This window comes from Anopheles marshallii, assembly GCF_943734725.1.
Source record: "Anopheles marshallii chromosome X unlocalized genomic scaffold, idAnoMarsDA_429_01 X_unloc_1, whole genome shotgun sequence".
In the NCBI taxonomy this organism is placed as follows: Eukaryota; Metazoa; Arthropoda; class Insecta; order Diptera; family Culicidae; genus Anopheles; species Anopheles marshallii.
In genome coordinates this window covers 1,077,509-1,091,190 of record NW_026525668.1, presented here as the reverse complement: position 1 = coordinate 1,091,190, position 13,682 = coordinate 1,077,509, and the positions used below count along the sequence as shown (strand labels likewise).

Sequence of the window (13,682 nt, the reverse complement as noted above, 5' to 3'; positions counted from 1 at the left end):
TAACCCGAAAGCCCAGGGCAGATGAGTCGTTCCTCTGCGTAAAGTGCAACGCTAGGAGCAGAGAAATGCAACGCTTAATCGATGAGAACAAAAGAAATAAAGGTTCCACCGAAGCGATAATGGAAAGGTTCTGCCAAGGGCAGCAACAACAATTAGAAGGGCTGGCTAAAATTTTCACCGAAATGAGCGTGAAAAAAGAGTCAGAAGGATCAGATTGGACGATCTATTTGAAAAGGCAAGCACTTGTACGCTTGCCGAAGTTTGGAGGTAATTCCAAAGAATGGCCTAATTTTATTAAAGCATTTAACGACACAACCATGCAGGGAGCATTCACCCATTTGGAAAACATGAATCGCCTGCAACAGGTCTTACATGGGCCTGCATTGAAAGCTGTCCAACCATTGATGTTGGACTCTGAAAACGTTCCCAAAATACTCGAACGCTTAGAAGAAAATTTTGGAAAACCAGAGTCGGTTTACAAAGAGCTATTGAAGGACCTTCAAAAAATCAGAAGGGAATCTAAAAACGTTATCACAGAAATGTCGGAAAGCTTAGAAAATTTGGTAAGCAACATGACAATTCTGGATCAAACAGATTACTTGCGCGATCACAGACTCGTTGATGAATTGGTAAGGAAACTGCCTTACAACATACGAGTTAAGAGAACTGACTACGTTTTGAACGCCATTAATCGATCGGACGTTCAAAACTTAACCGATTTGAGTGAATGGTTAAAACCTTTCGCAAAAACATCTCAAGCAATGAGTGAAGACTTTCATTACCAGAAGGTTAGTATCAACGTACATGCGCAAAGGCTGTACAATGGTAACAAACGCGAATGCTTGATTTGCAAGAAACCTCACAAGACCACGGAATGCTATAGTTTCAAGAAACAAAAACCCTTTGAAAGATTACAAACGGCAAAGAAGAACAAATTATGCTTTAGCTGTTTATCTTCTACGTCTCACACTATGCCTAATTGTCCGATAATAGAAGGTTGCGGAATAGATGGATGTACCGGAACGCATCACAAGCTGCTACATCTAAAATACAACGGAGCAACCAAGACGAGTAGTGAAGAGAAAGAACAAGCCGTAAATAATCATAGAATAATGGGGGGGAGATCAACAACTTACTATCAGGTGTTACCAGTAACGCTGATAAACAAAGACAAGAAAATTGAAACTTATGCCTTCTTAGACGCGGGCTCATCGGTAACCTTATTAGAGGAAGATGTAGCAAAACGACTGAACTTGCAGGGTGAAAACATTCCGCTCTCATTATCTTGGACGCAGGGATTAACAACGGAACAACCCGAAAGCCAACAAGTACAGTTGTCAATTAGAGGTCAAAGCAAGAAAACTTACAAGTTAAAAAATGTAAGAACAATTAAAAATTTGAAATTACCTAGCCAATCGATGGATTATGAAAGCCTATCAATGCGATACCCTCATCTCAAGGGTTTACCACTACGAGACTTTGGCGATATCCGTCCTACCGTATTGATAGGGTTGAACCATAATCAACTGCTAATGGCACTTGAACAAAAGTATGGTAAACCGGATGAGCCTATCGCAATGAGAACTAAGCTAGGCTGGTTGATTTATGGAAAATTGACGACTAGTTCAGAATTTAATTATTCGATGGTTACTCGAGATGAGGAAGACGAACTACGTAAGACGATGGCAAATTACTTCTCAATCGAAGATTTCGGTGTTAAAACATTGCAAACGTTACCAAGATCCTCAGAGGACAAAAGAGCAGAGCAGATTTTAAAGGAAACGCTAAAATACAAGAACGGAAGGTACGAAGTCGGATTGCTATGGAAGCAAGACGATTACGAATTCCCAACGAGCATGAAGAACGCTCTGACCAGATTATCATCTCTGGAAAATAAATTGAATAAAGAGCCGGCATTAAAAAAATGGGCGATGGAAACTATTCAAGACTACGTTAAAAAGGGTTACGCTAGGAACCCGTTGAAATGATCGCTGACGCAAAGAGAGTGTATTACTTACCCCACTTTATTGTAATCAATAAAAACAAATACCCTCCTAAGCCACGATTGGTTTTTGACGCAGCTGCGCAAGTACAAGGGCAGTCACTTAATTCAGCCCTTTTGTCCGGGCCAGATAGTACAACATCACTATTTGGCATCCTAATAAGATTCCGTGAGGGTAGATATGCGATATGCGGAGACATCAAGGAAATGTTTCACCAGGTGAATATAAGAAAAGAAGATCAAAACGCTCAAAGATTTTTATGGAGAGATTGTAATCAGAACCGTTACCCAGATATATATGTTATGCGAGTGTTGCGGATGGTTTTAGCACCAAAGGGAAACAATAATGTAGATTTAAAGTGTTGTATTATAAAAAAAAAGAAAATCACAAAATTAGTGCATTTCCCGATGGTTTGCGGTCAAAGAGGTCGAAGGCGCGTCCTTCGGCCCTATTTATGCCTTTTTTCCTGCTTCGTCGCCATCGCAATCGTGGTTATAATGATGGTGGACGCTGTCACCATCCATCCATCCTCCTAATCTTAGAATCCTACAACAGCGCAACTGTTGTAGGGTAACACTGCTAACTCAATACGTAAACAACGCGTTGTGCTCGCATTCACAACATTCTCCCCACCAGTGTAACGCTCCCGTGCGTTACACTATCCTAACGTTTGTTTACTTCTGATTCGTACAATCTGTCAAAACCTACGCGGCCTACTATTCGCTTATCCTGCTGTTCCCACGTCCAAAACCGCAATTTTTGTCGCTGGTCTTTCCAAAATACCATTGGCCGTTTGTACTCTCGCCCGCCTAACCTGATCATCCTTGGCGCGGGTCACCTCGAGTACGCGTCCCATAGGCCAGGTATTCCGAGGTAAGTTCCCATCCACAATCAACACTACGTCTCCCACCTTGATCGGTGGCACCGGGTGGAACCATTTTGTCCTGCGTGTGAGTGTTGGCAAATATTCCGCTATCCACCGCTTCCAAAAGATATCCGCGTTCACTTGCACAGCACCCCAAGACGTCCGTATGGCTGTCGGCGAATCGTCGAAGCAGACGGCCGGCTTACTCCCGTCGGGGCTTCCCAGTAGTAGGTGGTTTGGCGTTATTGGGCAGTCGGATTCCTCGTCGAGTGGTACGTAGGTCAGCGGTCTAGAGTTGATCATCATCTCCACTTCAGCCAATGTTGATATCAAGATTTCATCCGTAGGGAGACGTGGTAGATCAAAACCGCTCAAGATTTTCTTCACTGACTGCACGAGACGTTCCCAGCTTCCGCCGAAATGGGGTGCCGCCGGCGGGTTGAACTTCCACTTCAGCTCCGGACCGCTGAATCTTAACTTCAGCGCGTTCTCGTCTACATCCTTCAAGGCGACCTTAAGCTCTTTCGCCGCACCAACAAAATTAGTGCCTCGGTCGCTGATTATTTCCCGAGGGGAACCTCTTCTTGCGATGAACCGCCGAATCGCTAAAATACACGAAGCAGTCGTTAGTGCGTGTGCTACCTCTAAATGCACTGCTCTCGTCGTGAGGCAGGTGAACAGTGCTCCCCAGCGCTTCTCCGAGTGCCGCCCCACTACCACAAAAATTGGTCCGAAGTAATCCAGCCCAGTGTATGTAAATGCTCGCTGGCTTACTGCTACTCTCTGTCGGGGAATATCGCCCATTAAGGGTGGATTTGGTGCAGCATTTCTTATCTTGCAGTGCTGGCAACCACGTCGAACCCGGTTGAACTCCACCAGCACCTTCGGAATGTAATACCGTGTTCGGAGTTGGCCTACCACCGTACTATGGCTCTGATGGCAATATCGCTCGTGGAAGTCCCTGATGATCAGATCCGTGACGGGATGTCGCCTAGGTAAGATGATAGGCTTCCCCAGTGAAGCACCCAGTGGTGTATAATTATTCAACCTCCCCCGCATTCTTAAAATACCTCTTTCGTCGATTTCAGGAGATAATTTATACAGCGAGCTATCTGGTCCGATCACTCTCTTCCAAGGATGTTTCTGCTTCGCGCCACTGCTCAGCCGTCTGATGTCAGCGGCAAATCCATCCAACTGTACCCATATGTACAATGACCGCTCCGCAGCAAACAGCTCCTCCTGCGTCAGCGGCCCTCCAACTTTCTCTTCTCGCCTAACTCGTCGTTGCAGGTTCCCAATGTACCGGTGAATGTAGCCCACCGTTCGCAGCAACTTCTTCCATCGCGAGAAGTGGGTGAAATCAACTATAATGTTGACTACAGCGTGGTGTGATACGCTCTTGCGTATTTCCTCCGATGTTTCACCAGGATCGTTGTTATTAATTGGCCACTTTTCCTCCGCCTCCCACAGGAACTCTGGCCCGCGAAACCATCTGCTGGATGAGGTCAGGTCGGGATCTCCTTGCCATTTCGTTCCGTCATCTGCTACGTTGACCTTAGTGGAAAGCCATCGCCATTCATTAGTGTTTGTTATTTCGAACAATTCACTCACCCGGAAAGCGACGAATGTGCTAAACCGCCTATGGTCCGACCTAATCCAGCTCACAACGTTCCGTGAATCCGTCCAGAACATCCTTCTGTCGATCTTCAATCGATGTGTCTTGGTGATATGGTCCGCAAAACGTGCTCCTATTACAGCTGCTTGAAGCTCCAGCCGTGGTATGGACAGAAGCTTCAGTGGAGCAACCCGCGTCTTAGATCCAATCAGGGCGCACTCCACAACACCATTCTCTTCGAAGCGTAGGTAAGCAACCGCGGCCATCCCACTCTGGCTCGCATCGGTGAAAACATGTAGTTGCACGTTTGATTTATTCGCTGACGTTAGGGTTCGATAACACCTCCCGATTGTCAGCTTCTCTAATTCCGGCAATAATCCAACCCATCTTAACCATTTCCTTGCAGCTTCACCTTCGATTATTTTGTCCCAGTGTATGCCGGATCTACATAAGTCCTGCAGGAGAACCTTGAGGAACATGAGGAAGTGGCCAATAAGCCCCAAGGGATCGTAGATCATCATAAGCGTACTTAGCACTTCGCGTCTTGATGGTAATCTACTACCTGCCAACAGCTTCTCGTCGATACGCGGATTTATACGAAAGGTAAATGTATCATCAGCCGTATTCCACCACATACCTAAGACTTTTTCGGTGTCTTGATTCGAGCTCATGTCGATGCATATATTGTTGTTGGCTCCCCACCGTAGCTTGTCCACAACTTCCTTCGCGTTAGACAACCAATTCCGGATCTCGAAACCGCCCTTCGAATGCACGAACCTCACGTTCTCCGCCAAAGCAACTGCCTCATCGACAGTTTCGACACTCGCCAACAAGTCGTCTACATAATGCTCGTACTTGATACATTCCGCTGCTCGGGGAAAGCGTTCAGCAAATCTATCCGCGTTGAGATTCTTTACGAAGTGAGCGGCCGCAGGCGAGCAAGCAGCGCCGAAAGTCATCACGGAAACGGCATATACGCTAGGTTCTCCATTCTGCTTGCTGCCATCGTCCCAGAAAATCATCTGGCTTCGTTGATCAACGGGATTCATGCGTACCTGGAAAAACATTTCTCGTATGTCTCCAGTTATGGCAATTCGATTCTCTCGAAATTTGTACAACACCTGTACAAGCCCCACTAGTTGGTCCGGACCGGTAAGCAGGAATGTGTTTAAGCTCACCCCATGCACTTGCGCAGCGGCGTCAAACACCATACGCAACTTCCCGGGTTTATTAGGGTTGTAAACTGGGAAAATCGGCAAGTACCAGTCCCTATCCTTCCTCTCCATAATTTCTTCTTCCGGAACGCGCTGAATGTACCCTTTCTCTGCATACTCGTGCATCTTATTGTTGATCGCCCTCGCTAATTCCGGATTTTTGTCACATTTCCTTTTCAGGCACGCGTGACGTTTAAGAGCCATCTCGCGGCTGCATGGGAGGCGCACATCATCATACTTCCATAGTAAACTTGTTTCGTAGCGGTCTTCTAACAGGCGCGTTCCGGTATTTAGCAACTTGGTCGCACGTTCTTCTTCCTTCGAAACAAGTTTACTTGAAACGCTTACTCCAATCGAATCCAAAGAGAAGTATTCCTTTAACGCCATGTTCAGCTTCTGATCGCTTTTCCCATTACAGGTACACAAATGGAAATTATGATACGCCGTAGTACTTACGGAGGCAGGTGTGTAGCACGGACCAGACACTGTCCACCCGAGTCTCGTCTTAGCGGCGATCGGCTCGTTGAAACTCCCTTCCACGCAACGCAGCGGCTTACCCAGATGAATATCATTGACGCCGATCAGGATACGTGGTGTTGCATTCGTGTAGGGAACAATCGGGAGTCCCTTCAGATGTGGATATAACTCCACCAGCTTCCCGATCGATAACGTCTGCGCCGGCAGCGAGAGATCACGCAAGGTGTGCGCCTTCCGAATGTCGAACACCACTGCTCCTTGGTGCACACCCGAAATCCGCAGCTGAACTTCCCTCGAATCGGATTCGTCGCGCTGTGTATCGTCCGTCCACTTCAAACACAAAGGGTTCAACGTGCCCTCGATTCCCAATTCGTCAATCAGCCTGCGATCAACAAATGTTGCCGAAGACCCTTCATCTAGGAATGCAAATGTTGTTATGGCAGTCTTCTCTCCGTGCACTACAACGGGAACATAGCGGAAAAGTGTGTTATTGTCATTACCAACGTGAGAGTTCAGTGAATGAGTAGTTTGTGTGTTCTTGCGTGATAGTGGTTTTTGTTCCGTGTAATGTAACAGTTTGTGATGCGTTTCCGAACAACCGTCGGTACCACATCGAGTCCTTACGAAGCAAGTGCCCCTATGTGTTCCCAAGCACGTGACACATAGTTTGCGCCCTTGAATGTGCGATCGCCTCTCCCGCACCGTCATTTCCATAAACCGTGCACAATCGGCCAGTGTGCGGCAGGAATCGTGACACAGCGCACAATATGTTTTCCGCGTAGTGTTGTGTACGTTAACGTGCGCGTGTGCCTTTCTTACCGGTAGTGGCCGTGATGTTTCGGGTCGCGTCGTTGGCTCGAAGGTTTTCGAAGCGGCGCTCGCAGCCACCGCAATCTCTGAAAACCACTTGTCGAACTCCCTGATGGTTTCCCGCGACAGTTTGAGCTTGTAACGAGCCCACTCTAACCTGCGCTCGGCGGGAAGCTTCGTTACCAGTTCTCTTAGTAACGTGACGTTGCAGTCGTAGTCCTGCAGCCCCGAAACCTCTATCGTAGCGCACATTTTCCGCACCATTTTTCCAAACGCGGCTAGCGTCTCCAATCGTTCGGTCCGAACGGGGGGTAGCCTCCTCACCTTTTCCACCAGATCGTCCACTATGAGATCCGGTCTACCGTACTCAGTGCACAAAATCTCCATCACTTTGGCCAGACCATCCGGTAGCAGCATGATGTGGTCGACCGACTCCAGTGCTGGCCCCCGTAGGGCCTTTTGTAGGCGGATCAGGTTCTCATCATCACTAAACCCACAGAGAACAGTGGATCGCTGATACGTCGCGTAGAACAGTCCCCACTGCCCTACGTCTCCGGAGAAAACTGGAAGATCCTTCGGGATTGACCTCCGCGCTTCCTCTTGACTTGGCGTCAGACGGGACACGCGAACCTGCATCCCGGGATTCGGCGCCATTGTCGAATTCGGCCCGGATTTTTCTCCTGCTTGAAATGCCGTTCAAGCCTTCCTTCACGGTGCATTTTAATGGAGTCTTCCACCGCACGCCTCCACTGCGCGTACTCTCGTTCTTGCGCCGCTGCTTGGTCCGCTGCCCATGTCGTGTCGTACTCCGGTGGACATCGGGTTGTTGCCGGGGTCAAAGGTTGATGACCTCGGGCGTCGTCCACCATCCCGCCATCGTACCGCAACGGTGCCGGAGCTCTGCGTGTTACCCACGCACCCGCGGTCGCAATTGGGGTCACCGGTGGATGACCCGAGCCGCCATTATTAATATCGTCGTCATGGTGACGACTCAACGGCGTCGTTCCGACGCGGCTCGTTTCCTGCAACCAGGCTGCCGTTTTAGCTACATACGTGCTTACCTGGCTGCTGCGGTCCGAAATTTCCTCTTCGAGCTCGATTTCGCGCAGCTCGATCTCCAGCTCCTTTCGGGCGTTTTCTAGTTTGAGCTGCTTTTTCTGCAGCTCGATTCGCCTTCTCCTTACCTCCAGGTCCTGGGGTAGAATGGCGGGTGACACATCCCCGTCCTTCGGTGGTTCCTCCACGACGCTCACACGCCTTCCCGACGGGTTTGCCGATGTGGTCGCCTGCTGCTCCGGCAGCTCTACGACTTCCTGGCAGCTAGTGTCCAATGCTCTGTCCATCACAACTTAACTTTACTTCACTTCGCGAATTACACTACTCCCGATGGCGAGATTTACATGCGCGCGCGTACCGTTCGATCGCGATCTTTACACGTACTACGTTTTCGACGATTTAACTACGTTTTTGAATGTACCGAACAAGTGAAAGTGATCTAATTTTGTGAAATGTTGCGGATGGTTTTAGCACCAAAGGGAAACAATAATGTAGATTTAAAGTGTTGTATTATAAAAAAAAAGAAAATCACAAAATTAGTGCATTTCCCGATGGTTTGCGGTCAAAGAGGTCGAAGGCGCGTCCTTCGGCCCTATTTATGCCTTTTTTCCTGCTTCGTCGCCATCGCAATCGTGGTTATAATGATGGTGGACGCTGTCACCATCCATCCATCCTCCTAATCTTAGAATCCTACAACAGCGCAACTGTTGTAGGGTAACACTGCTAACTCAATACGTAAACAACGCGTTGTGCTCGCATTCACAACAGCGAGTGATGACATTCGGATCCACTTGTTCACCATCATGTGCACAAGCGGCGAAGAATAACAACGCAGAAAGATTGAAACACAAATATCCGCTCGCGTTGTCACCCATAATAGATCAACATTACGTTGACGATTACAACGATAGCTTCAACTCAATCGAAGACGCGAAGCGCACGGTGGAACAAGTAATAAAGGCACACCAGGAAGGAGGATTTTTCTTAACTAAATTCTGCTCTAACAGTAAGGAATTATTAGATTCACTACCTCCAGAGAGAGTAAATATGGATAACATAAAGGTTATTGAAAACAAGGATGATGAGTCATCAAAAATACTCGGAATCTATTGGAATACAAACAAGGATAATATATGTTTCCAGGCGAAAACAGATAGTCTACCAAAGGACGTGATTTGCAAAATACGTCCCCCTACCAAACGAGAAGTGCTTTCCTTCGTCATGAGCGTTTTTGACCCATTGGGGCTTATATCAAATATCACGATTCACGGGAAAATCTTAATGCAGGAGCTGCACAAGGAAACCAGTGAATGGGATACCCCAGTTTCACCTAGAATATGCGGCGTGTGGGAATCATGGCTTGAAATAGTCAAATTAGCCACCAATCTGCGTATTCCTAGATGGATACTCGGCGACTGCCGATCGGAAATTGAATTTCACACATTCGTGGATGCCTCAGAGCAAGCATTCGCCGCGGTTGTCTACGCAAGGAGCACGACGGGCGGTATTACGCATGTTCGATTAATCGCCGCTAAATCAAGAGTAGCTCCGATAAAGCCTTTGTCAATTCCACGTCTGGAACTGCAAGCAGCTCTACTTGGTGTAAGATTATCAGATACGATCAGAAAAGAAACACGTTTAAGGATTACTAAATCTACGTTCTGGTCAGATTCAAAGACGGTGCTGGCGTGGATTAATTCCGAGCATCGAAAATACAAACAATTTGTAGCGCATAGGATCGGGGAAATTCTGGACAGCACAACAGCTGATCAATGGAAGTGGGTCGCTTCCAAACAAAACCCAGCCGATGAAGGCACTAAGATAGTAAACAATAGACCATCGATATGGCTATCAGGTCCAGAATTTTTAAAGCTACCCGAGGCAGAATGGCCTCATTTAAAAACACAGGAAACTGAAGAGGAAATAAAACACGTTAATATACACGACGAAGAACCAGACTTCATTCAGGAAAACAAATTTTCCAACTGGTGGAAACTAATTTTTCGAATATGTATGATGTTGAAAATAATCCAATTTGGCTTGAAAAGATTTAATTTCAGGAAGACCTTTTCTATGGAAGACCGTATCCAAGCGGAAAATATTCTTTACAGGAAGGCGCAAAAGGATTCCTTCGCAGACGAAATAAAGGATCTTAAACTCAACAATGAACTGACAACAATTGGACCACTATCGAAGCTGACTCCAATGCTAGATGAACACAATGTTATGCGTTTTAGGAGCAGATTGGAGCTCGCGAAAGGCGTTGCCAAATTGGCAAGAACTCCCATAATACTACCTAAACATCATCACATAACGCATCTCATCGTAAAATGGTATCACGAAATGTTTAATCATCAAGCCGATAGAGCAGTGCTAGTAGCTCTACAACAAAAGTACTTTATAATTGGTTTAAATACAGTACTTCAATACGTCAAGGCTAGGTGCCAACACTGCAAAAATGCAAGGGCTAAACCAATCTACCCGCTAATGGCCCCACTGCCTTCTTGCAGAACAGACTCGTTTATATTTCCATTTACGCATACAGGTATCGACTATTTCGGACCATTTGAAATAGCCGTTAACCGATCAAGAGAAAAACGTTGGGGAGTTATTTTTACGTGCATGTCAACCAGGGCAGTGCACATTGAACTAGCAGAAAAGTTAGATACAGACTCGTTTCTGTTGTGCTTCGCGAATTTTCAAGGACGCAGAGGATCAGTATCACACGTTTATAGTGATAATGGAACGAATTTCGAAGGGGCGGAAAAGGAATTACGTCAACTCGTAAACGACATAAACGCCAAAATGGAGTCTGGACAGGCCATGAAGCTAGAAATAGCATGGCACTTTAACCCACCAAGAGCACCTCACTTTGGAGGAGCATGGGAAAGGTTAATAAGAATAATAAAAAACAATTTAAAGGAAATGATAAATTGTAGAAACAATAGACCGCCAACGGCTGATGTTTTAAGAGGCGCATTGATACAAGCGGAACATCATCTAAATTCGCGACCCTTAACTCAAATACTTTTGAATGTCGAAGAAGACGAGGTGTTAACCCCCTTCCATATATTAATAGGTAGAGCAGGTAGCTATTCGATCCCTTTAAATTTCACTACACAAAATTTAGAAAGGAAACACTGGAGACTGGCTTTACACTACGGAAACTATTTCTGGAAAAGATGGATTCGAGAGTATTTACCTCTTATCGCTAAACGACAGAAGTGGAATAGGAACACAGAGCCAATTAAAAAGGACGATATCGTTATAATTAACGAACCCAATATGCAGGGGAAATGGATCAAGGGTAGGGTAATAGAAGTAATACCTGGGAAGGACGATATTATTCGTTCCGTTAGGATAAAAACGACACAAGGTGTATACCATAGATCAGTAGCTAACGTTGCCGTTCTAGATGTTTACAGCGAGAGTAACAAACAAAACGAAGCGTCGAAGGATACACAAGGCATGGAGGAACCAAAAGAAGAAAGGGAAACCGTTTTACTACATACCTTACGAGAAAACGTAGTCCAGAGAAAAGGAATGCCAGTAACTATTAAGTACCAGGAGGTTAAACATGAAGTATCGGCTTCAACCAAATACGCCACGGTCACACATGATAAAACAAGTAAAAGGAAATTAGAACGCACATATTATAACGTCCAGGGGAAAAGACCGAAATTACTTGCACTAACCCTACTTTTAATAACGTACCTTGTCACCGCTATACTCGGTAGCGATATGAAAGGATTGATTGCCTACGATTGCGCGAACAACGACATAAATATAACAAGTTACTCTTTGATGGACGTGGCATCGTGTATCCCGCCGACAAAAAACCTATCGACTATAGAGACCAGAATACAAGTACTACAGAGAAGCCCGAAAATAAGCATCCATGCACACCAGTGTAAGGTTATTATAAAACGTTCTATCAAACATTGCGGGGCGTTTTCACATACATCGGACTACGAACAAGGCTACGCTTATATCGTCAAAGATTTCAAACTCGAAGAATGTAAACTGGCTCAGCTCACGGGTATTGTTACACTATCCGATAGTTACAAAATCATGGAGTTAAAACGAAACACCACCACGAGAGGAGAAATACTGATCGTTGGAAGCGTTAAGGGAACGACTTGTGCTGGAGGTGTATATAGAACTGCCAGTTACACTTGGGAAAATGCCCTCGTTTATTACGAATACGAAATCGGTATCTACGATTACACTGCGATCGCCGATGTTGAGAACAACCAAGTGAATTTAAGGTCTGGAATAATCTGTACATACACAACCGGGTGGTGTCTCGATACAGAATACGGCTACATCACCTGGGAAGTAGACCTTAGACGAATGTGCGAAGAAACAGAGTTTGAAACTATATACGAAGGGAACGTTAATAAGACCTTCGACAACGAAAAAGTAGGCGCCAAATCTAATGCGGTGTATACCTTGCTATCGGACGTACACATGTTTTCTATCAGAGTACGAGACAAAACGCAAATTTGTGGGTTTGACGGATACATAACAGACCACCCTAGAATATTCGTCCTGGAAACGAATGGATACAGATCGCCGTTCAAACGGAGAGCAAGCGGTGGCAAAAATCTTGATCTGTTTACCTATTTTAATTCCAAGATCACCTTAATAGAAAACTACATGGGACAGAAGCTCAACGAGGTGTATACAACAGTAATGACGGAATTGTGCAAGATCGACAAGGCGTTACTGGAAACAAAGCTAACGCTAGCACGCGTAAGTCCAAACGAATTCGTATCCAATATAGTTAAATCGGCAGGTTATACAGCTATAGTAGCAGCAGAGGTACTATACATTCTAGAGTGCAAACCGGTATACGTAACCTATGAAAGCAAACCGGATTGCTATCAGGAAATACCGGTCAAATACAATAATCGATCAATGTTCATTGCGCCAGTAACGCGTATTCTACAGCTAAGAGGTACCGAGATCGACTGCACGCCCCTACTGCCAGCCAAGTTTACAATTGGAGGACGATGGTATACGACAGATCAACGATTACGCGAAACTACGGCACCGAAGCAACTCACGACGGACGTATTAACAAGTTGGTCGTACACCCCTTTACCGAATCTGATGGAAAGCGGGGTTTACGATGCAGAAAGTTTGGAAAAAATGAAGAGCATGATCTACGAGCAAGGGGATAAGAAGATCGCGTCGTCAGTGGTTCATAAGATTATATCCGGGCAGCGCCCTAATCTACAAGGTTTCTCTCTTGATGCTCTAGTTACAGAAACAGTACTCGACAACGCCCTCAACAAGTATTGGTCCAAAATCATTAAGTGGTCTACCTGGCTGGGCAACACTACTTCAACGGCAATTGGGATTTACCTTATCGGAAGGGCGATCAAATTCGTCATCGACACTGTGATTCACGGGAAGATACTGTACGACATTTACGGCTTCGGATGGCAGCTGATTGCGTCGTGTTGGGACTCCCTTACGAACCTACTGTCGCATCGCAGCAAAATGAAGCAGTCGGAGGCATCAAGAGAAATAGCACCACGAGAAGCAGACAACGACGCGAACCATAGTACCCCACCCGGTACCACCGAGACAAATTTCACGCAAGTCGGTCCGTGCATTTACATCAATCATGAAAA

General features: G+C 46.0%; 1 protein-coding gene across 1 annotated transcript; it reads right to left on the bottom strand.

The window, feature by feature from the left end:
- Window positions 1-2,727: 2,727 nt before the first annotated feature.
- LOC128716760 (uncharacterized) lies at window positions 2,728-8,327 on the bottom strand. Its single transcript, XM_053811367.1, has 3 exons — window positions 7,896-8,327; window positions 6,994-7,614; window positions 2,728-6,504 (listed from the first exon to the last, which is right to left on the bottom strand). Exons 1-3 carry the CDS (start codon window positions 8,325-8,327, stop codon window positions 2,728-2,730), a joined length of 4,830 nt encoding a protein of 1,609 aa, XP_053667342.1.
- Between the last annotated feature and the right edge of the window lie 5,355 nt (window positions 8,328-13,682).